General features: G+C 33.1%; 2 protein-coding genes and 1 long non-coding RNA gene across 4 annotated transcripts; 2 read left to right on the forward strand and 1 right to left on the reverse strand.

The window, feature by feature from the left end:
- The first annotated feature begins 285 nt into the window (after positions 1–285).
- LOC112720550 (uncharacterized) lies at positions 286–2179 on the forward strand. Its single transcript, XM_025771516.3, has 2 exons — positions 286–1079; positions 1896–2179. Exons 1-2 carry the CDS (start codon positions 534–536, stop codon positions 1977–1979), a joined length of 630 nt encoding a protein of 209 aa, XP_025627301.1. The 5' UTR covers positions 286–533; the 3' UTR covers positions 1980–2179.
- An 11745-nt stretch (positions 2180–13924) lies between these two features.
- Positions 13925–20585, reverse strand: LOC112720551 (aspartic proteinase 36). Its single transcript, XM_025771518.3, has 12 exons — positions 20123–20585; positions 19897–20017; positions 18102–18529; positions 17842–17998; positions 16827–16909; positions 16649–16745; positions 16468–16540; positions 16100–16306; positions 15848–15972; positions 15486–15587; positions 15317–15414; positions 13925–14429 (listed from the first exon to the last, which is right to left on the reverse strand). The coding sequence occupies exons 1-12, from the start codon at positions 20380–20382 to the stop codon at positions 14258–14260; spliced, it is 1923 nt and encodes a 640-aa protein (XP_025627303.1). The 5' UTR covers positions 20383–20585; the 3' UTR covers positions 13925–14257.
- A 3031-nt stretch (positions 20586–23616) lies between these two features.
- Positions 23617–25799, forward strand: LOC112720553 (uncharacterized). Of its 2 annotated transcripts, none has more exons than XR_011867391.1 (3): positions 23617–23757; positions 23992–24050; positions 25448–25594. It is a non-coding gene; the product is annotated as an uncharacterized lncRNA (long non-coding RNA). The 2 variants fall into 2 exon arrangements; XR_011867390.1 differs by lacking the exon at positions 23617–23757 and adding an exon at positions 25656–25799 and having other exon boundaries at positions 23902–24050; positions 25448–25504.
- Positions 25800–26529: the final 730 nt, after the last annotated feature.

Genomic DNA, 26529 nt, shown 5'->3' on the forward strand with positions numbered 1-26529 from the left:
TTGTATAGACTATATCGTAAAATCTTCTAACTTCTAGATGGATTGATTCCATCGGCCGATCCAATCCAATTTTTCGAATCATGTAAAAAATCTTTATTTAAATTAATTTATTCATATTTCTTATTCGAAAAAATCATCTAAAATATAAAACATCACCATTTATTTATCATTTTATTTTAGGGTAATGTTAGGTAGACAAAAAAAACAGCCAGAATTTGCCTTATTTAGCATTAATTAATTATTGCAACAATTAATGAATGCCAAATAAGGTAAGTTATGGCTGGTTTTGGCTGATTTTCTTTGGTTACTAAACATTTCCGTTTATTTTATTCTCCAAGTTCTTGAACACGACAAGTAAACAAACTATGTCCGATCTTCTTAAGTTCCGAAGCAATGATGAATGCTAATCACATCATCAGTACAAAGAATCTTGCCTATATAAACCTTTCTTCTACAATTATCCCTTCTCACCTCTCCATTCTCACACTTACAAACACTTAAACACTCTCAACTCTCAATCCCACCAAAAAAAAATGGAAGGTAACACTCTTCTCTTTCTCGCATTGCTCTGTATTGTAGTTGCCGGCGTAGGAGCCCAGTCTCCGGCGGCCTCTCCGACCGCATTAACAACAACTCCGGCCACCACCACCCCAGTTTCTTCTCCCGCACAAACCCCTTACAAACCTAAATCACCAGCTCCGGTTGCTTCTCCCAAGCCAGCAGCTTTATCTCCAACAACAAATGCTGCCGCTCCTGCTCCGGCAACCAACCCTCCGGCGGCGACTCCTCTGACCACTCCGCCGCCAGCAGAGGTTCCGGTGAGTTCTCCACCGGCACCTGTTCCAGTGAGCTCTCCACCTTTGGCAGTGCCAGTGAGCTCTCCTCCAGTCGCGGCACCAATCACCCCCGTGGCTCCTGCTCCAGCGCCGACGAAGCCTAAGAACGGAAAGAAGAGTAAGAAAAATGGTGCTCCGGCACCGGCACCGTCGTTGCTTAGTCCTCCAGCTCCACCCACAGGAGCTCCTGGACCCAGCGAAGATGCTTCGTCTCCTGGTCCTGCTGCTTCTTCTAACGACGACGTACGTTCGTTTATTTTCTTTTATTCTTAATTTAATAATTGATTTTTTAATTCTATTATAATTTTGTAAACTTAAAATGATGTAGCAATGTGTTCTTCTATCCCTTAACCAGAGGTCTTGAAAAAAAAAATCGTATTGAAAATCCTACCGTTAGTCAACCAGATCTTATCAGTTGGATTTTTATTCGAGACCCAAACGACCGTTGTTCGATTCTAGGGGAAAAAAAATCTTAAAGTAACATATGTTAATTTTAAATTTTTTTCCCACCAGTAATTGAATTTTAGACTAAAGTATAGATCTTGATTACAGTAAAACACTAGTTATCTGTCCCTTCTACGTTTTTTTTTTTTTTTGTACAATGTGAATCTGATCTGCGAGTAACTGTGGTTAAGTGGTTTAACGAGTTTTAACAGTATTTAGGTTCTTTTTAATATGAGATTTGTGTCTTGAGGACTTAAGGTAAAAGAAATACTATTTATATACTAAAATTAGCCATCTTGTATTTATATATAAATATATATTATTTAATTTATTTTTAATATATATATATATATATATATATATATTAATATATATTTTATATTAGTAGTTAATTTTAATATACATCTAATATAATTATAAATAATAATGTAATATTGTCACATGTGTCATTATTTAACTGATAACATGTCCAATTTGACTAACAAATTTTTTAACGACTAATTTAATTAAAAAAAATTTAAAATTAATTTAAAAAATAAATTATTTTAAAGACGAATTTAAATATTAATCTCTATAATATTTGGAATCTGAATTTGTGTGCCTTTTGATTTGCAGAGTGGAGCAGAAAGTATCAGGAGCTTGAAGAAGGTGATGGGATTCTTGGCATTGAGCTGTGCGGCTCTTGTTTTCATCATCTAAACACCACACACTCCTTTTGCTGTTGTCATATTCTTGTATAATTCCTTTTTATCTTTTTAAATTTTTCTTTGGGCCCTGCTATGGGCATACATTACATTTATTTACATTGTTTGCCTGTATCATTTTGTTCTTAAGGTTATTATCATTATCATTATAATAATTAATCTCAATAATGCTTGGCCTTTCGGTTGGTTCGATCATTTTGGTTTGTGCATTACTCTTTGAGTTGCTTTAAGGTTCAATGTCATGATTTTTAGGCTTTAACGACTTATGATTATGACTTATAAGTGGTTGCATTGCACACACTTGCCCTATCGGTTAGAGTGAAAGCGAAGGAAAGAAAATAATATGTGCTAACATGAGGCTACTTTTTGTCTAAGGAAAAAAAAAATTAATGAGTCGATATTGTTGCAATATAATACGAATACGAAATTATATTGAATAGAAAGCTCAGACAAAATTCTTTTCTCTTCTTGGAAGGTTTGGAAACAGTTTTATCCTTAGTTTACTTTTTAAGTGGAATTAAAGGAGAACATGTCAATTAAACAAAAGTAGATAGGATAAGTAGGTTTATGAAAAGTCATTCTTATTATTATTGTCAAAATAGTTTCTAAAAAAGTATACGTGCTTTAATTTTGTTGTCAAAACATTGGAGCATCAAATTGGTCCTAATTTATGTCACGCATCATCTTCTAAGAGCAACTCTAATGCTAAAAAATAGAGTTCTTCTTCTGACATATGGAGACTTAATTACCATTGGAGTGAAAAGGGAAAGATGGCTCTTCACGGGGATCAAGGTTGAGAGTCCCTCTAAGCAGAGACTTGCAACAACCAATAAAATCATGCCATGTGGTAAGTTAATTAAAAAAATAAAAAATATATTAAATATATATATTAAATACTTATATATCTATTTAATTAATTATTTATATTAATTATTTAATAATTAGTTATATTAAATTATAATTAATATAAATAATTATGTTAAATCAATATCAAATATTATTTATATTGTTATATTAAATCATAATTAATTAAATTTATTTTACATAAAAAATAAATTTAATTTTTATATATTATAAAATAATTTTTAGTTGGATTATTTATTTTTATTTATAAAATTTAAAATACTAATCAAATTTAAGTTATTTATTTTAATATTTTATAATATTGAATTATTTTGAATTTATAAATTTAAATAATATTATTATAAAAATAATAATTATATTAATTTTAATTACTTAATTAATTAATTAGGTGAGACCACAATAGAGATTAAAGTTAATTCCTTCTAATGGAGAAGAGAGAGATTCATTGAGTTCCTATTTATTAGTTATGACGCAAAATCTGATGTGGAGTCACTTTTTATGACAGGTGGGCCATAAATATGGACTGAAATGAGTTTCCTACTGAAAATAGTCTAAACTCTTACTTACTAAGAACCAATCTGATTCGGTTACATTTTTTGGTGATTAATTTAATGCATTAATCTTTCAATAATGAACCTGACACACGTGATTTTCTAAAAACGATTTCAATAATAAACCCTAAATCATTTTACATATCAATAATCTTTGGTAGACAAAAATAATCAGATAATTTAAAATAATTTTATTTAGTATTTATTAATTATTATTAAAATAATTATATAATTTTAAATATTATAAATATATAATTATAAATATTATGTTAACTAAGATAACTTTAAGTATTATTTTTTAATATTATTGTTTATATATGTTAATGTTGTACCTATTATGTAGGTTTTTATGTTTCTTGATCAAATGCAGATATGTTTGACAATAGTTCAGTATCTAAGACAACGTTTGATTTATATATTGAAACAGGGGCGTAAAAATATAGACATCACAAATATAGATACAAATTATTAGTATATATATATATATATATTGCGTTGGGTAAAATATTGAGTAAAATATAAAAAATTAAAAAAATTCATATTATTTTTATAATATTTTTTTTTAAAATAGAAAAAGAATCATTCATTGCTATTATTATCCTTCACCATCTTCACCATCACAGATTTATCATTACACAATTTACTACAAATCATTCGGTAAGAATTTTTACAAAAATCAACAAGAATATTTATATTTCAAAAAAAAAAGAAAAAAGAAAACCAAAAGGGAAGGAGAAGGCAACAGAGGAGCAAATTTGTGAAAGGGGAAAGAAGAAGGCGACGAAAAAGGAAAGTGGCAGAGACGAAAGGGGATGGAGATGGAGGAGGAGCCAAAACCGAGGTAGAGGCGAAACAAATTAGGGAAAGACGTGACAGTGATAGACTCAAAGAGGGAGAGGGAGAGGCAAACGTGAAGAAGGAAGAGAAGAAGTTGGCAACTTTGGACAGAGAAGGAGGAGACGCGACAGCGCCAACGAATCTGGACGAAGAAGGAGACGTGACAACCACGGATTTGGACATAGGAGAGGAGATGATGCAACAGCAATGGTTCTGGATGAAGGAGGAGGAGACGCAGCGGCGGCAGCAGTAACGGCGGAAAGAGCAGTGATTAAGGGAGAGGTTAGTGGTAGAGAAAAGATGGAGGAGGGAGGAAGGAGGAAGGTGAGCATAAGAGAGAGGAAAAAGGGGATTAATATTAGGGATAATTTTTTTTTATTTATAGGATAAAAATATAAAAATGGTGTCTTTATGTCTTATCTCATTTTTTTTTCATATGAAAACAATTATAGTGTAGTGCAATGAAATGGACGTGTGTTAAAAATTTTCGCTGCTATGTTAGTCTAAACCACAACCTGCGTTTTACCCTTTTCATTTGTTTTTTATTTTTTTATTTTTTGTTTATCAAAACGATCAAACACAGCCTGCGTTTTAGTCTTTTCAGATTTTTCAATTTTTTTTATTTCCTTTTGGCCCAAACGCAGCCTGCATTTATGGATGGGCAATATTTGAATTGTTTTTGAAACTCCAAAACACGGCCTGCGTTTTTAACGTGTCAGACTCTTTTTTTTCCGAAAGCTTCAAAACGTAGGTTGTGTTTTGTGTAGAAAAAAATATTTTAATCAAGAGTCTTGCTTATAAATACGAAATGCGATTCATCCGAAGTTCCTCACTTCATTTCTACTCTTATTCCTCTTTCTTGCATATATGTCATAGTTGTGAGTTTTTTTTTTTTTTTTGGCAATTAGTTGTGTCAAAAAAGTCGGGTTAGGTGAGGTTGAGGTTATGGAAGGTATTGCAATTTGCGAGTGTATTATAACGGTGAGATTATACCAAACACACACAAATGAGTGACTTCTGTTTGTGAATGTATGTTTTCATTTGCTATTCCATACACCAGGAGTTTTGTAGAGTTACAAAATGGTCTTTGTGATAACATACAAAGTCACATTTCAAAAAGTCACATTTCAAAAAGGGTGAGCAACATTTTATACAGAAATCCTGTACAAGTATTTGGTGGGATGATACAGTTTCAAATAATGTCCATCATTGACGATACAAGTATGCAACAGATGTTCTGTATTTATCAACAAACTTGATTTCACGTGCCGATGATAGAGTTGTACGTTGAGTTCGAACAGTATACGAAGCTGGACGCGGTTGGCGAGGAGGTCAATGTTGATAAGGTCGGGGATATAGATTGGGAAGAAAATAACAACGACAGTGAAGAGGAGTTCGAAGCCAACTATGAAGTCGATAACGAAAACGATGACGGAGACCTGGCAAGCAATCCGGCAGTACAAAATGAAATGGATGCGATTATAAGCCAGCACCCCTTTGGTGTTTCATCTTTTAATGGGACTCTGGATCTCGAAGCCATGCATTTCCCAGAATTTCCTGAATATGCGAATATGGGTATGTTATGAATTAATTAAAGTTACCACTACCATTTATTTTATTTGCCTTGTCTGACGGATGGTGGTTCGCATGTCGTAGGTGAAGGCGCCGTTGCGGCAGAAGATGGTGAGTTTAATTTCAGAATGGAATTTGGTTCTAGAGAGTCAGTAATATCTGCAATCAAAAGATACACTATCTCTAGAGGAGTTGATTACACTATGTATGAGTCTGAACCGCAGACATTCTATGCAAAATGCAAGGGTTATGGTGCAGGGTGCGATTGGCTTATCTGAGCTAGCTTGATTCGAAAGAAAGCTTCTTGGGAGATCAGGAGATACAATGGCAAACACACGTGCACCATGGGCACGATTTCACAAGATCATGCCAAGTTGGACTCAGACACAATTGCAGATGCTATTAAACCGTTGGTTGAAGCAGACACGTCGATAAAGGTGAAGGCTTGGTTTGGTAAAGCTTTTGTTTTTTAAAAGTAGCTTATGAAAACTGTCTTTTAAAAGATAGCTTTTTAAAAGCTGCAGCACTTGTGTTTGGTAAAATCAAATTAAAAATGACTTTTAATAAGTAGAAGCACCACAATTATGTTTGGTAAAACAGCTTTTAAAAGTTGAAAAAATTATAATAAACATGTTTATAACAAAAAATAAATTTTTTTTCAATTTTTTTAAAAATTTATATAATATTTTAAAATAAAATAATGTTAAAATAAAAAATTTATAATAAACATAAATATAATAAATAAATTCTTTTATTTTTTAATTTTAAAATTTTATATAAGTATCATAAAATTTATTTTATCCTAAATATCATCACTAAAAATAAAAAATAAAAAAATATATGAAGATTAGGTTGAAAAATAAAAAATATATGAAGATTGTGTTAGAATTTGTGAAGGTTAGGATGAGAAGTTAGAAATATATGAGGATTTCAATGGCAATATAATAGCGAGAAATATGTGCGGAAAAATGAAAAAAATTTGGTAAGCATAAGCCAGCTTTGAAAAGCTCCCTTCTAGGTGCTTTCAAAAGCACCCCTAACTTTTAAAAGTCGTAAGCACAAGCACTTGAGCTTTTTAATTTACCAAACACAAAATAACGTGCTTGTGCTTTTAAAAAGCACAAGCACCTCTTGAAAAAGCTTTACCAAACTCAGCCGAAGTCCATTATTGCAGAAGTTCGGTCTAAGTTCAACTACATTGTAAGTTACCGCAAGGCTTGGTTGGTAAAGTAGAAATTTGTCGCAAAAGTTTTCGGTGATTGGAAAATTTCTTACCAGATTCTGCCAGTATGGTTGAAATTAATGACTGCGAAGATATCAAGGTCTCGTGTTCAAATAAAAACGCTCCCCGTTTACCGTGAAAGTGAGTAGGTTCAAGGTGTAAGAGTTCTCTATTGCATTTTTTGGAGCTTCTATCCGTGTATTGTAGCATTCAGACACTGCAAGCCATTGGTGCAGGTTGATGGCACACACCTGCATTTTTTACAACCATGCGTACGCATGATCAGGCATGCGTACACACGAACGCGATCACGTGCCTCATTAAAGAAAACACGCTGGGGGCGATTTTTTGACCTGCTAGAGCTCAATCCAACTCATTTCTGAATCTATTAAAGGCCAAATTCAAGAAGGATGAAGGGGAGAGCACTTAGGTGTAGTTTAAAAACATGTTTTAGGTCATTTTCTAGAGAGAGAAACTCTCTCTTCTCTCTAGAATTAGGATAGATTAGATTAATTTCCTTTTAGATTTAGGTTTTAAATCTTGTCTTGATTTAGTTTTCCTTACAATTTCTTGTTATTACATTTTTGCTATCTTAGTTTTACTTGTTATTTCCTTATTTTGTCACTTTTATGTTTATAAGCCATTGTTGGATTATGATTTCTATTAATGCAATTTGATATTTTTTGTCTGTTGTTGTTTAATTGAGTTGCTAGTATTGTGATCTTGCATTTGGTAGCTTTAGATTTTATTAATTCTTGCTATTTACCATGCTTTCATTTTATACCTTCCAAGTGTTTGATAAAATATTTGGTTGGATTTTAGAGTAGATTTTTATACTCTTTGCTTGAGATTGAGGACTTAGGTGCCTTAATATTATTGAAGTCCAGTATCATTGGTGATTTAGAGTTGTTAGTTGATTCTAAGATCAATTATGTCCACTTGATTTAACCCTCCGATGTTAGAGGAAAACTAAGTGGAATTAACCCTTTGTAATTACCATGTTGTGGTCAATGATACAAGATGGAAAACCTTGACTCTTGATCCTTGCCATGAGTAACCTTTTAGCATATATATTATCTTAGTTGTTAGCTTTATTTTCTTCTCATTTACATTTCTTGTCCATCATTACAAAATTCCCAAAATATTTCATAACCAATAATATGCACAGTTCCCTGCAATTCCTTGAGAGACGACCCGAGGTTTAAATACTCTCAGTTTTTATTGGTTTGACTTAAGTGAAAAATAAATTAAACTTTAATTGAGGATTGTTTGTCGGTTTTGATCTATACTTCGACGAGATTATTTTTCTAAAAATTCTAAACCGATGATTTTTCTCCGTCAAGTTTTTGGCGCCGTTGTCGGGGATCGAACCCGGGTCACCCGCATGACAGGCGGGAATACTCACCACTATATTACAACGACCAATCGTTGTAAATTTTTGGGTGAAAAATTCTAATCCAAACAATTTCACATTTCAATTTTTCTGTTCTTATTATGTCTTGTAGAATTTTTAGTTGTATTTTCTCGGTTTGCATATATATATTGTGGAATTTTTCAAGAAAAACATTCTTAATAGGGCATTGACATCCCAATTGATTTGAGTTAAAATATTTTTCATTGAAACTTGCTTGAACTATATTGTGGAATATGGTTTTTAAACTAAGAACACACAACTTTGTGAGTTTTGAGCCTAATTGTGTGGTTGCATCATATAACTACTATTTTTCTTTTTGTGTGTTATTCTCTTTCTATGATTGTAATATTTAATTTATTTGATTCTTTATGTCTATTATTCTGTGTATGAATGTATTTATATGATTGAGGTCATTATTTCATTTAGCTCACTTATCCAAATAGCCTACATTTTTATCTTTCATTGTTAACCAATTTTGAGCCTATTTTAATCTCCCTTTGTTCTTTATTTTAACACATCACTACCTCTAAATGAAAAATAATAAATGTTCTTAATTTGAATATTTGATTAGTTTAGGCTAGTGAGAGTGTGTATCATTTAAGTGTGGGAAAGTTTGGGAACAATGATAGAGATAAAAGTGTATTTTTATATTTTTGTTGAAGATCTTGAAAATTGGGTACATACTCATACATTAAATATTTAAACCATATGCATTAATAATTTTGTATATATGTTATGTTGAAAAAAAAAAGGAAATTAAAAGGAAGGAAAAGAAAAAGAAATAAAAAGGGGACAAAATGTCCACAAGAAAAGTAATAAGAATAATGCATATGGAATGTGAATGGAAAAGAATGCATGAGTGTGTGAAAAGTAAAGAATGGGTAGTTAGATTTGCATTAGAGTTAAATAGGTTGTAGGTTGGTGGGAAGTGTAAGCTAATCAAAGATTCAAATTCTAGTCCACTTGACCAAATACAAACTTACCTTGACCTAGCCCCATTACAACCTATGGAAAAGCCCTCATGATAATTGTATGCATACATTGAATAATTGTTGATTGTTAGATAAAAAACAAATCTTAGAAAGCACGATTTAGAGGAGAATTGAGTGAATCAACCCTAAACACTTGAGCGATTAGAGTGTATACACATCTAGTGAGGGATTCGATTGCTCAATTCTATGTTTTCATCTATGATTACTTCTTATCTTGCAAGTTGTAAATTCTTTTTCAATAACTCTAATCAATTGTTGGATTTGACTTGGTTGTGATTGCTTTAGCCCTTATGTTCATATATGTATTCTTGAAAATTGATTTATTTTGACCAAGTAGTTGCATACATTTAAATAGATCGCATGTAGATAGATTGCATATAGGTAGTTTACTTTCAATAAATATTGATACCCCTTTCTTGTCTTTCTTGAGTTTAGCATGAGGGCATGCTATTGTTTAAGTGTGGGGATGTGATGAATCCACATTTTATGGTATTTATTTTCTCTAATTGAGGGATTTTATTGACTTCTCTTGCATTTATTCACTAAAATAGCATGATTTTGTGAATTCTTCCTAATTTGTGCTTAAGAGTGAAAATATGTTTTTTATACCCTTAATTTGCTAATTTTAATTCACTTTAATTCCATTCGATGCCTTGATGTGTTTGATGAAATGATTTCAGGTTTCGAAGGCAAGTATGGTTTGAAGGAGTGAGGAGAAAGCATGTAAAAGTGAATAATTCATGAAGAAATGAAGTTTGAAGTGTTTTACAGCCATGCGTACGTACAAGCATTCATGCGTATGCACAACTTCAGTTTTATATCCATGTGTACGCACAGAAATTGATGCGTACGCACGAATGCGATCACGTGCCTCATTAAAGAAAATACGCTGGGGTGGTTTCTGGACCTGCCAGAACCCAATCCAACTCATTTCTGAAGCTATTAAAGGCCAAATTCAAGAAGGATGAAGGAGAGAGCACTTAGGTTTAGTTTAAAAACATGTTTTAGGTCATTTTTTAGAGAAAGAAGCTCTCTCTTCTCTCTAGAATTATGGTAGATTAGATTAATTTCCTCTTAAATTTAGATTTTAAATCTTGTCTTGATTTAGTTTTCCTTACAATTTCTCATTATTACATCTTTGCTATTTTAGTTTTACTTGTTATTTCCTTATTTTGTCACTTGTATGTTTATGAGCCATTGTTGGATTATGATTTCTATTAATGCAATTTGATGTTTCTTTGTCTATTGTTGTTTAATTGAGTTGCTAGTATTGTTATCTTACAATTGATAGCTTTAGATTTTATTAATTCTTGCTATTTACTATGCTTTCATTTTATGCCTTGCAAGTGTTTGATAAAATACTTGGTTGGATTTTAGAGTAGATTTTTATACTCATGGCTTGAGATTGAGTACTTAGGGGCCTTAATATCATTAATGTCCAGTGTCATTGGTGATTTAGGGTTGTTAGTTGATTTTAGGATCAATTATGTCTACTTGATTTAACCCTCCGATGTTAGAGAAAAATTAAGTGAAATTAATCCTTTGTAATTACCATGTTGTGGTCAATGATACAAGATGAAAAATCTTGACTCTTGATCCTTGCCATGAGTAGCCTTTTAGCATTTATATTATCTTAGTTGTTAGCTTTATTTTCTTGTCATTTACATTTCTTGTCCATCATTACAAAACTCCCAAAATACTTCATAACCAATAATATGCATATTTCCCTACAATTCTTTGAGAGATGACCCGAGGTTTAAATACTCTCGGTTTTTATTAGTTTGACTTAAGTGACAAACAAATTAAACTTTGATCGAGTGTTGTTTGTCGGTTTGGATATATATTTCGACGAGATTATTTTTGTGAAAATTCTAAAAACCGACGATTTCCCTCCGTCATTTGACGAGATTATTGAGAATGCTCTCTTTATTCATAAAATTGAACGTGGAGTTGTTCTTCTGTTTTTGTATGTTGATGACATGATCATTACTGGAGATGATGTTGATGGTCTCTCTGATCTTAAAGCCTCCCTTCACCGTATTTTTGAGATGAAAGATCTTGGTTCTCTCAGTTGTTTTCTTGGTCTCGATGTCATATCCACGGATGATGGTATCTATCTCTCTCAAGCTAAGTATGCTTCGGATCTTCTTGCTCGAGCCGGTATTATAGATAGTCGTACTGAGTCTATTCCTCTTGAACCTAATATTCGTTTTACTCCTATAGATGGAACTGTTTTGGATAATCCTACTCTTTATTGACAGTTAGTTGGAGGACTAGTCTACTTAACTGTCACCCGACCAGACATTGCCTATCCAGTTAATGTTCTTAGCCAGTTCTTGTCAGCTCCTCGTACTACTCACTATGTGGCAGTTCTTCGCATTCTTCGCTACATCAAAGGCACCCTATTTCATGACATTTATTTTTCTGTCCATTCATCTTTATCCTTTCAGACATACTCAAATGCTGATTGGGCTGGTGATTCAACTGATCGTCGTTCTACTACTGCTCATAATGATGTGTTTCATGAAGCTGAATACCGTGCTCTCGCTGACACCACTGCTGAGGTTGTCTCAATTTGTTGGCTTCTCGAAAACTTGGGTGCACCATAGTCGTCTCCAACTGATGTTTTTTGTGGTAACTACAGTGCTATTCAAATTGCCCATAATGATGTGTTTCATGAAGGCACCAAATACATTGAGATTGATTGTCACTTTGTTCGGCAACGCATTCTTATTGATGTTGTTCGTCTCATCGCTGTTGGAACACTGGATCAGACTGCTGGTATCTTCACGAAACCTCATCATCTGACTCGTTTTCGGACTCTGATATCTAAACTCAAGATGGTATTCTTAGCTCCCACTTGAGTTTAAAGGGGGATGTTAGAGAATAAATTAGAATTAATATTAGATTAATTAATATCATTTATATTATAAGATCATATATTTTTATTACTCTGATTCTTTTAGTACCTGTATATACCATTTTTTCTAGTTTAATCTCTTGTTTCAAATAATAATAATAATAATAATGAAATTGTATCCTTCGTTGAGAATTCTTCCCCTTGTTAGTCAGTTACGTTCATGCCATTCATGTAAATCGTAGACGTGTTGTTGACGCTAAATAATAATAATAATAATAATAATAATAATAATAATATTATTATTATTATTATTATTATTATTATTATTATTATTATTACTACAGGCTGCTACTACTACTATTATTATTTACTATATTGTAGAGTTAAAGGTTAAGGATTATGGAGTCCTTCTCACTAATAATATATTATAATGTGAGCATAACAGATTCATTAATTAGGGTGTTATAGTAATAATTAAAATAATATATTATGATATGAGTATAACAGATTTGTTAGTTAGGGTGTTACAATAATAATAAAGTTTTAAGTATTACATAATCAAATTCTACTAGATGTCACCATTAGATTTATTGGGAAAAAAAATGTGATTTAAAAATTTTGGAGATATTATATGTATAGCATTCTTGTAATTAAATTTAATTAAGTTAGTACAAGTCCAAACAAAAAAGCGTGTGTGAGTCATTGTTTTTTTTTCTTTGTGTTTTTTCAACACATAAATCTTTGTTAGAGAGCATAAAAACCTATTGATATAGTACAAAATTTTTTGCACATAGCACAAACTTATTAATATAGCACAGAATTTGTTTTACATAGCACATAAAGGTTTGCTGCATACTATAAATGTATTTTGTTAGTTGAGTGAGCCAATATTCTATGCATGTGTTCCTTAAAAAATTTCTGTGCAACAAAATTTCTGTATTGTACACTAAAATTTATGTGCTATAGGCCAAAATTTATGTGCTATGTATATTTTATTAGTTGAATGTCAATGTTTTAGGTATGTGATCTTTTAAAAATTTTTATGTTCTCTAGTAAAATATATATGTTATGCACCAAAATTTTTGTGTTCTATATTTTAGTTTTCTGAACATATATAAGAAAAGAAAAAGATGAAGAAAACGACGACCATGATAATGATAATAAAGGATGAGGAGGAGGAAAAATGAGGACAAAAAATCAAAGACGTGGTAGTAGCAGCAACAACGACAGCAGTGACAACGGTAATGGCAACGGCAACAACGATAACGAAAGAGGAGAAAAAAAAGAAAAAGTGTACGCATAAAAAACATTTGAACGCCTAGCTTTATTGTTCAAATTTACTAAAACTCTAATGTTCCAATTTTTTACTGAAACATTTTAGAAGAATCCGAAATATTGCTCATCTTAGTTAGATGTTTCCATTTATCTTCCATTGATTCAATTTTAGTCCTTCAATTAGTCAAGTGTTCCAGACCTGTAATTTGTAATGTCCCACCAAGAATTTTTCCACAGTAACCGGTAGCATCTAACCGTCCAATAGATTAATACAATCTCTTTTAGACGACAAATCCAATGAGAAAAAGAGCAATAGAGGAAATAAGTAAATAACAAAGTAAAAGCCACAGCCGAATAGAAATGCAAAAATTACAATATATGAAATTGCATCTCAACTGTATGCTGCCACTGTATCATTCACCTGTATATTACAATATTCACAAAAATAAGAAGAAAAAGAAAATAGCGTTTTACAGATGATGGAATATCTAGAGAATTTTCTGTGCCTCTATCAGAATTCAATGATCACTGGTTATCGTGAGCAGAATAATCATTGTTAAAAAAAAAATCTAATCAGTTGATTGACCAGGTTTGCACAAATTGAGCCTTGATAGAAGTTGGATATGCTACTGACACCAATCAAGCAAAGATAGCAAGCAGCAGCTGCATAACATTATATATATAGCTCATAATGGCTGTAGTTCTTGCTCTGGAACAGCCGCATTCACTGGCTTGTAAGTATGTGCGCTTTCCTGTCTTCTTTTCCAAATTACGAATATTCCAAATGCCGATAATCCTATAAGCAATGCGATCAAAACGGCTAAACCCACAACCCAATAGTATTGCTGCCACCAATTCCTGCATCATTTTGGAAAAATGTATCAATATCCAAAGTCGTTCCAGTTAAGGCAAACCCAGTAATGAGAAATTCTCAAGTAGACACTACTTATCACAAGCATTCCATCCAATATTAAATTTATGTAAAGTTGTGTGACAAGAATTACATTCTAAGTTTGACAAACTGAGACACGCTGTCAATTGTCGAATGGAACAACTGTTAGTACTGTCAACTTAAGAATTTCTCACTCCAATTTTTGTCAATATGTATCAGGGACTTGGGTATTATGGAGTACCCAAACTCCCACATCAAATAATATAGGATGCTTGGTGTTGTATTTAAGAGAAGTGGTTTTTCTTCCCTTAACAACTAGTTTTTAAGCTGTGGTTTCCATTTTTCTTAGGTACTTAACACTATGTTGTTGAAGTTTTTCTCTCGATAAACCAGGAGAACTAAAAATATCTATATATATTAAAATTAATAGGTAGATTAATTTTCCAACTATTCACTCTTCATTTCTAAGGTGTGGTTTCCCACTTTCCTTAGGTACTTAACACTATGTCATCAAAGTTTAACACTCGATAAACCAAAATTTTCCAACTATTTACTCTTCATTTCTAGCTCTAACAACACCAATGGAAACTATGAGGATTGAACACAGCATATACGTAAAATATTTGTTACCCGAATATAAACAATGAAACATTAACTTGTAAAGTGAAATTATAGCATGTTGTAAAGTGAAATTATAACATTAACTGAGTATCTGCTTCCTAGATCCCTCATTATATGCAATACCCTTTCTGAAATTCAGTGCATACACACACACACAAACCACAACAAATGCAGGAGGTTCACAGATAACTTTTCCAAATTTAGAGCTTTTCAATTTAAAGGAAAAAGCTACCGTTTTGATGAAGGCTCAACATTCCAATGAATCAACTTATAACTCCCAAAGGTGCCAGGAAGTTGCACATGGTGTTCAGCAAGCCGGCCAATTATATTCTGTATTAAAAAAAATAAAACCAAATAAGTAGGTAGTTTTCACACAAATTCAGCAACAAATGTCCACTTGCCTTTGCAGTTGTGTTAGAAATGTAACTTGCATGTGCACTCGGGGTTATGGCCCATCTAGATATGGAATAACTTCCAAAAGAAGTCAAATTCAGCAAGTGAACCTGTGAATTTCCATCCATGAGTGTTATAACATAGAGTAACAAAAAACATATTTGCAAATAAAATTTTCTCTGGAAAACTACGACGTCTTCATGTCCTAGCTTAGGGTGTCTACCTAAATTCCTGCCTATGCTAAGCATCCAAGGTAGCCAAAGTGGTTAGGTACATCTGTGACCAAAGCCTTTTCATTGCATTAGATTCCTGATTAAACTAAAGCTAAAATATGTTCCTAAATATGGTGAACGTCTGAACGATTTCTAACCTGAGAAGTATTAACATCTAACCCATGAGCAATGAGCCCAGTCAATTCAGGAATGCGAGGCTTCATATCCACGTAGCTGATGTTAAATGAAATTGCAAGTGTTATTTGTGCAATTTGGATTTCACCTGTTCATTTAAGTTGATGAAAGCACATCAGTCAATGAAAATATTAATTCAAAAGGAGATCACACTATATTCTGAAACACATAGGTATCACTAATTAAAAAAGAGATCAGCATATTAACTATAATACCTGGAGGTGCATTATGCTGTGATGCAGATGGAGCAACCGAAGGTTCAAATGTTTGGGAAGAATTTGTTACTCCTGAATTTGGAGGCATCAACGGTGAGGCATTGGAGACTTGTAATCTTTCCCACAACTCAGCACAATTAGTTTTCCAGAAACCAATTTTTGTATGCTCACGATCATATGTAACAAGAGTGTTTCGGACAACGATACCTAGGGAAACAAAAAATGACATCAGAATGGCCACTAAAGTATTGCAGAAGCCTTAAACCACAGAAGATAGCGGTATAATATGAAGTTTGAGAGGATCAAGAATTCTCTCAAAGCAAAGCATGAGAGAGAATGAAGTTACCAAAACAAAGCAAAAAAGTTACCTCCTAAAAGAGTAGTTGGATCCTTTCCATTCTGGAATACCCCTAGACAATAAGCACCTCGCACTTTTGAATGCTTCATGAAAAATTTATGAAGTAAAAAATCAGCCAGAAGTGTTTTGATAAACAATTTTGCAAAACTGTAAACACAACTAAAAATACTAAGGAGCATTATATAACTAACCCGGAACATGTAATTTTCAGGTGACAGTGAATACTTCATACCATTTCCAAATACCATGTCAACCACTGGAAAGCTTTTCGAGAGTTGAGAAACATCACTGAAATACACGGAAAGCCAAACTATTAATTGAACTGAAATGGAAGAGTGATTTGAACATTTAGTAATCCTATACACATACCTTCCAGCACCAGAAAAACATATATCATTGTAATTTGGATCTGGACCACTGATTTGCTTGAATGAATTAAGTTCCCTCTCAATCTGCAGATATATAATGATAGTCATGAGGTATAAGATACAGGAAACTTGAAAAAGAAATACGCTGAATGATTCCAGTCTAACTGATAAATGAAAAACTAAATACTTCAAATTCTGATTTTCTTGAGACCACACAAGCAGAAAAGCTATTAAATAAGCCCACAATTCGAGAGACCAGAGATTCCTCAAACTTCAAGAAAGAGAATTAAGAATTAAGAATAATTTATAAAAATCAAGAAAGAGATTCCTCAAAGCTATTAAATTGGCCTACAAAACTACTACTATTTATGCCTATTCCACCAATAAAGAGAATCAATAATAATTTATAAACAAACATCTAAGGCTTGGAATTCAAAACTTAGCACCAAACTCCAAATCAAATATTAGAGAGAAGCTGTACAAAACAATCAGATCTATATCCAGTCTTACATATAATGAATATCATTATGGATTGTACAAACTTCTTGCAGCATCATAATTAACTTTGCCAAAATTCACCAGATTAATCTCCAAGACATACCTAATTCATTGTCTGTAAAATAATTTAAGCCATTTAAATCCTTATTACTTAGCAGGGACACAATATGTCCATACAGTGAACATGATTCTTTCACCAACAATAGCATACAGAGGTGGCTCCTCTTTGTGTAATAGTCTAATAGAGGAGTCTAGGCCTCCCCAAAATATTCAAACTTCCAAAAATTCTCTTTTATGTTCTACTATGGTTCCAATTATTACAATGTGTGTATATGACCAGAAAGAGAAACAAGACTCTTATATGTTGGATCCTTGGGCAATTTAAATCAATGCCAAGCCTAAATCATATGAAACTCAATTTGAAAACAACTCGGTGCGTTTAGGGAACAGCAGAATGTGACACTAACATACGCAACCCAGAAAAACCCTTTTGTGGAAATATACATTAAAGAACTTACAGCGTCTTTAAATGCATGAAATGCAGCTTCTGGTAGGTAAGCATAAGTCGTACCACTATCCAAGACAGTTCCATGTTTCTTATCAAAAACCTGTGGGTCTAGAGGCAGTTTCTTCCCCGCAACATGTATCTCCTTCAAATCGATATTGTAATATGGGCTGTCGCCACCCCGAAACTAGAGTAAATGTGTGAGATTAATAAAATGCATTTGTTAACAAAATGCATCTCATATCCATAAGATTGGTATTTTTAAATAGATACCTTCGCACAGGATCTGAATTTGCAAAGACCATGCCCGATGGGGGAGATATGCCACCAAGAACCATTGCGCCTCCACCAACATCCATTCCACCATAGCATAGAGAGAATGAATCACTTATTACATTTTTATCAACTAGTTGATCCATGATGCTAAGATCTCCACGGCCCAATCCCATGATGCCATCAGCATGCTGGCTATAAAGATCACCAGTCTCAACAGTTTCACAACCAAAAACAGCTCGCTGTGGGGAAAGCTCACTCTGATTTCCAAAGGATATGACATCCTCGCCAAGGACACCACTGCTAGAACTCATTTCAGCATACTGTCTCTCATACACACATTGGTTCTTGTCAGTGTCACAGTTGCAATCCAATGTACATTTGACAGCTTGATAAGTGCTTGATGAGTCTGGCTGGAACTTCGGATCCTGTTAAAATAAAATTGGACACAAAATCCAAAATGCTTCAGATAAATTGCATCAGCAATAACATACACATGCATTGGCATGATAAGTTTTAGATGAACTCATTTTTTAACATCTATTTCACCCTAGAGACCTAGACAAGGTATTAACAAGGAAACATATAAGAGGTATAAGTGCTAGTTTGGATTGGCATTTTTTAGTGAAAAAGTACTTTTCTTTTTAATAAAGTACTTTTATTCAATTTAAAACCTATTTGGATACGTCTTTTAAAAAAAGTACTTTTATTAAAAAAAAGCAAAAACAAAAGACGTTTTTAATACTTAAAAACTCTTTTAAAAAGCCTATCCAAATGTAAAATAATTTTTGTCTGTTGAAAAAAGATCTTTTTTAAAAAGATGAAAAAAATAAGTACTTTTTTCAAAAGCCAATCCAAACTGACCCTAAATAGCCTGGGTGTTGGTAGGGTTGAAAATAGCCAAATATGATAGGTATACCAATTTTCGCAAAGCACTTCCCTTAGAAACGCCCACGACTAGATATAAACTTTCCTGTAAGCTCAACTCAGTCTTCTCTTTTCATAAAATATTAAAACCTAAGGCCTGTTTAGAGATATAAATGCTTTCTTTTTTATTCAACTCCAAGAGTTATCTCAAGAAGCTTTTTAGTAATAAACTGTTCAGGAACCAAAAACAAACTGATCTAAGCACACTACTAGCTTATCTTGAAATCATATTGAGAGGTCTATATTGGACAAATAACTTTCAACAAGTCAATTGGCCAAGGACTTCAAGGTTTCAAATGGGCACAGGTATCAGATCAAAATTATCACACTGTATGGTTTATGTTAAGAAAAAAGTGCAACCTAGGCTAACCACAGACTAGACCCCTTAAAAGGCATAACATACATAGACAAACAAGGGTAACTTGTCTACTAAAATAAAAACGCCCACAGATCCACCCTTGTCAAGTATATTGTACTTGCTGTAAGTAAAGATGGAAAATATAAATATAAATGGCGGAATGAAAATGAAGGAAGTAGACTTATATAGTATCCAGTTGTGTAACAACACCTAACAAAATCTTGGTTACAAACCAAGCTGTCCTTTAATACTCTAGCTATGTATTTTCAACTTTTTATTGTAGAGTTTACATATCCACATCCACAGCACAATAACATAACATCTACAATATTTTCACACAATTTAATTATCATTTTCCATTCGCAGAATACAGGAATGCAATTAAAGCAATGATCCATGTAGAAAAGGTACCCGAGAATCAATATAAGCACATATCATCCAAAACTGCAGATATCCTACGCAGAAGAAAATTTTGGAAATTAAAAACTCAAAAATGCATTGAAGCATTACCTGGTGGCTGCCACACTGTTCGCAAGTGGAGCAAGGAACATACGTAACTGTGCTCCCAGTGTCGACAATAAGCGCAAACATCTGCGGCGGAGTACCGATCCAAAGCCGCGTCGTGTAATACCTACGCCATTCAAAACTCAAATCTCAGAATCACAAATAAATAAAATAAACGAAAATAAAAGGAAGCAAAATGTATTTGTTGCGATGGTGGAAGAGGTTGATTTACCCATTGAGGAGGAGATCGTCGTGGAGCCTCATGCGAGCGTTAGGGTGGCGCTGGGACTCGGATCCCTGAAGCTGGCGACGAGGATCGAGCGCTGAGGTGGAGGAATTCGGTGGAGAGAGGTACAATGGAAGGACCATTGCGGTGTGGGAGCTTCGATGGCTGTTGCGGAGGAGCAGGGGGTCGCCGGCAACGCAGCAAGGAGCGAGGGAGAAAATGGTGGTGGTGATGAGGAGAAGGAGGTGACTGTGTGCCCGCGCCATGATGAGCGAGTTGGGTGGCTCGGGCTGGGAGGGAACGAGTCGAAGATCCGAGTTATGGTTATGCGAGGAACGGATCAGAGAGAGAGAGAGAGAGAGAGAGAGAGAAGAAGGGGGGGGGGGGCGAAGGCGGGTAGAGAGTATCTTTCTCTCTCTATCTTTTATTTCTGTCTGAATTAGAGATTGGAGGGAAGAGAAGTCAGCGTCTCCTTGAAGAAAAGATTGCAGGATGTTAAATTCATTGTTAATAATTGTTTTTTTATTTCATTTACGCTTTTTGTTTTCCTTTCTTTTTTTATGGATTTTCTGCCTTTATTTTTAGGTTGAAATTTGGATTGTATATTTTTAAACTCTAGACCTTTCTACGGTCATTTTGAAGCAATTCACTGTACAAAAAAATTATTTAAGTCTTGATATGTGAAGAATTATTTTTGTTAGGAATAAACGCTTACATTAAACAATTATGTTTCATGAATCTGAAAAAAAAAATTAGTTATTCGTTTATTTTTTTTGTTATAAGTATCTTTTAATATGATAAGTTAAGGACTAATTTATTATGAATTTGAGTTCTATTTAAAAATTTATGGTTGGATAATAAATTGGTACATGCATAAGGCAAGATTCAAATCTCTAGTATTTATTAAAGCGGACTAATAAACTAACTACTAAATTAACTCAAGTTAATTGCTAATAGTTATTGTAGTTTACATATGATATATATTTAGTTTTTTAAAAAAATATTTAATTATTTTATTATAATAAATTTAATTATTTTATTCTAAAATATTCAAATATCTTGATAAATAATTAATTTACTAAAAGAATATATAATTATGTAATAACTTATTTTAGTGGCTAAAATGGTTTTCATTGAGTATTTTTCTCAACAAATATTGCTTACAATTATGTTTAGTGACAAAATGTCAAAGAAAAATGATATCACATTAAGTTTGTGTTATTATAGTAACCAAAATATTGTGTACTACTTGCTCAATAGTCATTAGTGGGGAGTAAAATAGTGTTGATAAGAGTAAATAACTATTTTGATACCGAAAGATTCTGATTTTGTCAAATTAGATTTCAGTATTCATTTTGAAAAGATAAATTTTGACAAATATGAACTGTTTGAAAAAATGACTTAGATATTAACTCTTCACTATGGACATTAATAAAAATGTTTAGATGACACGTTAAGTGCTTATATGAAGGACTTAACATTGAAGGGTGAAGCAAAAATAGAAAAGCACTCTTCATCGACGAAGAATGACACATCTATATGCAAAAACAGCTACAAGACATACACTAAAAGAAGTGGAAAACCATTTGATGGAACCTGCTTCTGCCATCATGAGGTGGTGATCTTGAATTCGAAAATTCGAGCCAACTTTGGACGATGATTTTTTTTGTTATCCTTCTTGACAAGTATATGTATGTGTATGTATATATGCATGCATGGGAGTGTGAGTGAGTGAGCGAGCGAGTGAGAGCTAGAGAGAGAGATGTTGGAAGGTAAGTGATGAACTTAATACTACAGCAACACTCCTTAATACATTTTGAATTGTGCATCATTGGGCAATCACCATTGACTATTATCCAAAGAAAATAACAAAAATTATAGGAAGATAAGGTTTTCTTTTTTAACTCAATGGCAACTATGAAGAGAAGGGACGCATGCATCTTATATTAGAGTTATGTAGGTTTTAACTAGAATATGCGCCCAGTCTTTCTTCTAATATATAGAAAGTACAGCTTACACATGTTGTTGAATCATCAACAATCAAGCAAAAGTAAATACAACCTAGCCAAACCAAAATTTAATTCAGAAAATCAGTTCCAAAAGTCAAAACATCAATTTAAGGCAATATCAAACCCAAAAAAAAAATTTCAATCCATATGCGCGACCTTGTGTATGTATGCATATGTAGCAGAGAGGGAAGTGTTGATATCAAATTTATATGAACCAAATGCGCAAACTAGACTATCACACTCACACCATCTCAGAATTTCATGAAGTATCATCATCAAACATAACTTTCTAAAATTGTTTCCTTTCCTTTGGGTAGGGCTGGAAGTGAGCCGAGTTGAGCCGAGCTAGACCAAGCTCAAGCTCGACTCACGAAAATTGAGCTTGGCTCACGGCTCGACTCATTAACTATCGAGCTTATTTCTTAAGCTCAAGCTCGGCTCACCAAAAGCTCACGAGCTGGCTTGAGCTCATAAGCTGGCTCAAATAAGAGAAACGTAAATATATAATTTATAATTTTATATCAATAAATTATAACTCATATATTTTTAAAAATATTTGAAAAGATCAATTTTATATATTGTTTATCTATCAATAAATTATAATTTTTTTATTTATGTCCTATATTAAAATTATATGTAAAAAATAAATATAAATATTAAATAATTAAGATTGTTATATATATATATATATATATATATATATATATATATATATATATATATATATAATCGAGCCAGCTCACGAGCTAATGAGCTGAGCTTATCCAAGCTCAAGCTCGGCTCATTTAATTTATGAGCTCAATTTCAGGCTCAAGCTTGGCTCACCAGCTCACGAGCTTAGCTTATCGAGCTGTTAACGAGTCGAGCTCGAGCTGGCTCATGAGCTGGCTTGACTCACTTCCAGCCCTACCTCTGGGTCAAACAAACCTCACTGCTTATTGTCTCCATCCTCATCATCATTTGAATCAGTATCTTTGCTTCTTCTTCTTCTACACTGGCTATTGTCTATTGATCTATGTTTAGTAATATAATAACTGAGCTATAAATTTACCGGTAATAGATAATACTGACATTCTTAGATGAACTTAGCTTTGCTAATGTATCATTATAGATCTTTTATTCTTATGATTATCCAGTTATTAGTGTTATTTACACTAAGTAACTCATGTTCATTAATAGTGTAATCTAATGTATCTAATTTTAGTAATTATCTTTAGAATAATATTCTATTATTAAATTTTGATGAGTCATCACCTTATAACGCATGGCACTTCCAAGACCAGCCACCACATGCTTCCTTTCTTCTTCTCCAAGCTAGGATTTTTTTAGAGCAAAGTAAGAAAATATGTGTGTCCTAATACTTCTAGCTTTAATAATTATCCTTTCTTAAGATATTTTTACAAGTGACTTTAGGATAAACCTTATCCTAGGCCACGATTTTCCAAGAGTCATTATGACCATCATTTAGCTTCTTGAACAAGCCTAGCTCCATGAGAGAAAATGGAAGAACTTCCATGAAAACTCCAAACTTCAATCTCCATTCTTTTTCAAACTAAAACTCCAGTCGAAAATCTAAACCGATTAAAGTGACCACCTCATCTTTCTCTTCTCAACCATACCATTTTTCTTGAGGTAAGACAAGGTATGATGATAGCTCATCACCATGTAAGGCTCCGCCATGGTGGAAACTATAGTAACCATATTTTTCTTCATGTTTTCTCTTAGGATCTCTTGTTCACTCACCTTAAGCTCCAAGAGAACGTGATTTCCAGTAGCCTTGAGATAAAAAATCCTTCTTTTTATTACCATGAAGCTTCAGCCTCCATAGTTCATATGATTCTAAAGTTATTTTTTATGTTAAATTAGGCATAAAAGTGATTTTGGAAGCTTGTTCTTGGTTCAGTTCTTGGACAGCTACAAAAAAGGTAAGATTTGATAAATCAATCAATGATTGATTGTGTTCTTAAGGTGTGAAAATCAGAACTGGTTGTTTGGTGCTTGATTTTAAGTGTTTATATGATGATTTAATTATGAAATCTTGTTGTTTTAATGCTTAGAAGTCAAACTATTGAAAGGTTGTTGTTATTGTTGCTACTGAAACTATGGGTTTTCAGCTTGAATATCTATGTGTTTTCAAGTGATTTTGGTAGGTTTAGATGGCTGAAAATGTTGCTCTTTGGTTTGGTGAAAATCGGGTACCAAAAAAATTAAAAAACTAGTTAAAAATCAAGTGAAATTTTGATGAAATTTTGAAGAAAGCTTTTCAGCCCTTGGAGAACAAGAAACCCCCGAGTTTTAATTGTTTTGGAGTCAAATTTTAATTATTAAAAATTTTGGAATTAAAAGTTAATTAGTGAAAAGTTGAGGAACCAAAGTATAAATATTAAAAGTTAAAGGAGTCAAAATATAATTTTCAAAAAGTTCGGGGTCAAAATATAATTTTTGAACATTTTGAATAAAATATTGATAAAAATGTAATTTTTTTCTAAAAGTCTTAGGAAGACAAGTTTTAGCCCATAATTCCCTAATTCTCTTTAATAAACACCTAAGAGAAGGTATAAGAGATGGTATAGGGGTATGTAAGGTAATGAAACAGGATTCTGAAACTTGTAAATATGTTAGTAAGAAAAGAAGTTAAAAGCTATACAACAGTGGGCTTAGTCTTAAAGAGTAACAGAAAGTTGTAAGATAAGGTCACACAGATATTGTGATGTTTGATTTATGATTATGAGAAAATGATAAAGATAATTGCTAAGTGCTTGGAAGTATGGATATATGTGATTTATGAGTCTTCGGGCGATGTTTGAGAATATTGTGCGGGGACGCCCGTATTGTGCTGTTACTTTTCAAACAGGCTACGATAGAGAATGTACCAGCCTTGCAAGCTGAGAATACTTGGTAAAGGCCTGACTAACATACCTGCGATATATTGAGAACTAATCAAATACTAGCCCTGCAAGTTAAGAGTACTTGGTAGAGGGTATGTTGTACTTAATCTGGGATTAAGTTCTGGGAAAGCCTTATCTGACGTGTCGGATTACGTCAGGTGCGAGTCGAAACTGATAAATGAGCTTATTACCTATAGTAGGACCAGACATGCATCATACTTGTTTGCGTATAATTGTGTGATTGCATATTGAATGTGATTATACATATGTCTCTTGTTTCTTCTGCTATTTGTGTTTTGGCTTATAATGTTATTATGTATATATTTGTCTAGACTTTATCATGACTATGTAATCACAAATGTTATAAATGAACTTAACTGTAAACCCCGACCTTACTAAGAACTCTCTAATTCTTACCTCTTACTCATCTTCAGATGGACACGGGAGTCCTATTTTACGAGATTGATCATCCTTATATCCACGAGGACCTGGTACGCAGCGATTATTACATCTATTATGCGGTACCTCGTGTTCGTAATTATATAGTATGTGGTAGACCCTTTTAGCATCCTATTGTACACCTTACTTTGATCCCGACGCACCTTATGATTTTCCTCTTTTATTGGCTGCATCTTGAGGAAGACTCCGAGATCATAGATATCTCTTCTGATAGTGATGATCTATATGAGGCACTAGCAGGCGGACATCACCACTTGCCGAACAATTTTCTGTAAGGCGCTTGGATTAGAGACGAGGAAACCTTTTGGGACGTCCAGTCTAACTTTAGTGCGTTAGAGTGTTTCCCTCACTTTTGCTAGTATGCTCAGAAGGAATAGACATGTCATAGAGTTATACTAGCCTGGGTGCCAGCTTAGGGACTTTTTGGACAGGTTAGGTCCTGGGACGTCTTATATATATATAAATATTATATGAGTCACTAACTGAGAAATGCTGTATCACAGTTCTGTACTTGTATGACTGAGCTACTCTTGTATTATTATGTATATTATAGTGTGATGTTTTATATATTGCCTTCTACTATTCTATGAATGTGTGTGCTTATGTTTCCTTGTTATACTGTATGTATGCGACTCTAAACTACTATTATTTTTTTAAAAAAAATACTTGTAAACTCTCAAGGTGTTAACAACGAATCAGGTTTATATAACAAATAATAGTTAAAGTTAAGAGAAGCAAATTGGTAGTGCTCGACTTCTAGTATGATCATGACATACTGGAAGTTGGACCGTTACGGTCACCACTGCCATTATCATAATCATAATCATATCCATTAATCAATTAATCTCTTTGTGTATGTCTCAATGGGTAAATGGTTAAATGGGACATTGAAGGATGTGAATGAAGCCTGTTACAAAAGCCATGGATGAGTTTTATTTAGCTATAAGATTTGAGGTTTGATTTTTTTTTTAAATTATCCTTACTGAGGGGTTTAAAAATTATTGTAGATATTGATCTCTATGAATTTCTTCTCTTGTATGTTAATACCTTGATAATT

This window comes from Arachis hypogaea, chromosome 11, assembly GCF_003086295.3.
Source record: "Arachis hypogaea cultivar Tifrunner chromosome 11, arahy.Tifrunner.gnm2.J5K5, whole genome shotgun sequence".
Taxonomy (NCBI): Eukaryota; Viridiplantae; Streptophyta; class Magnoliopsida; order Fabales; family Fabaceae; genus Arachis; species Arachis hypogaea.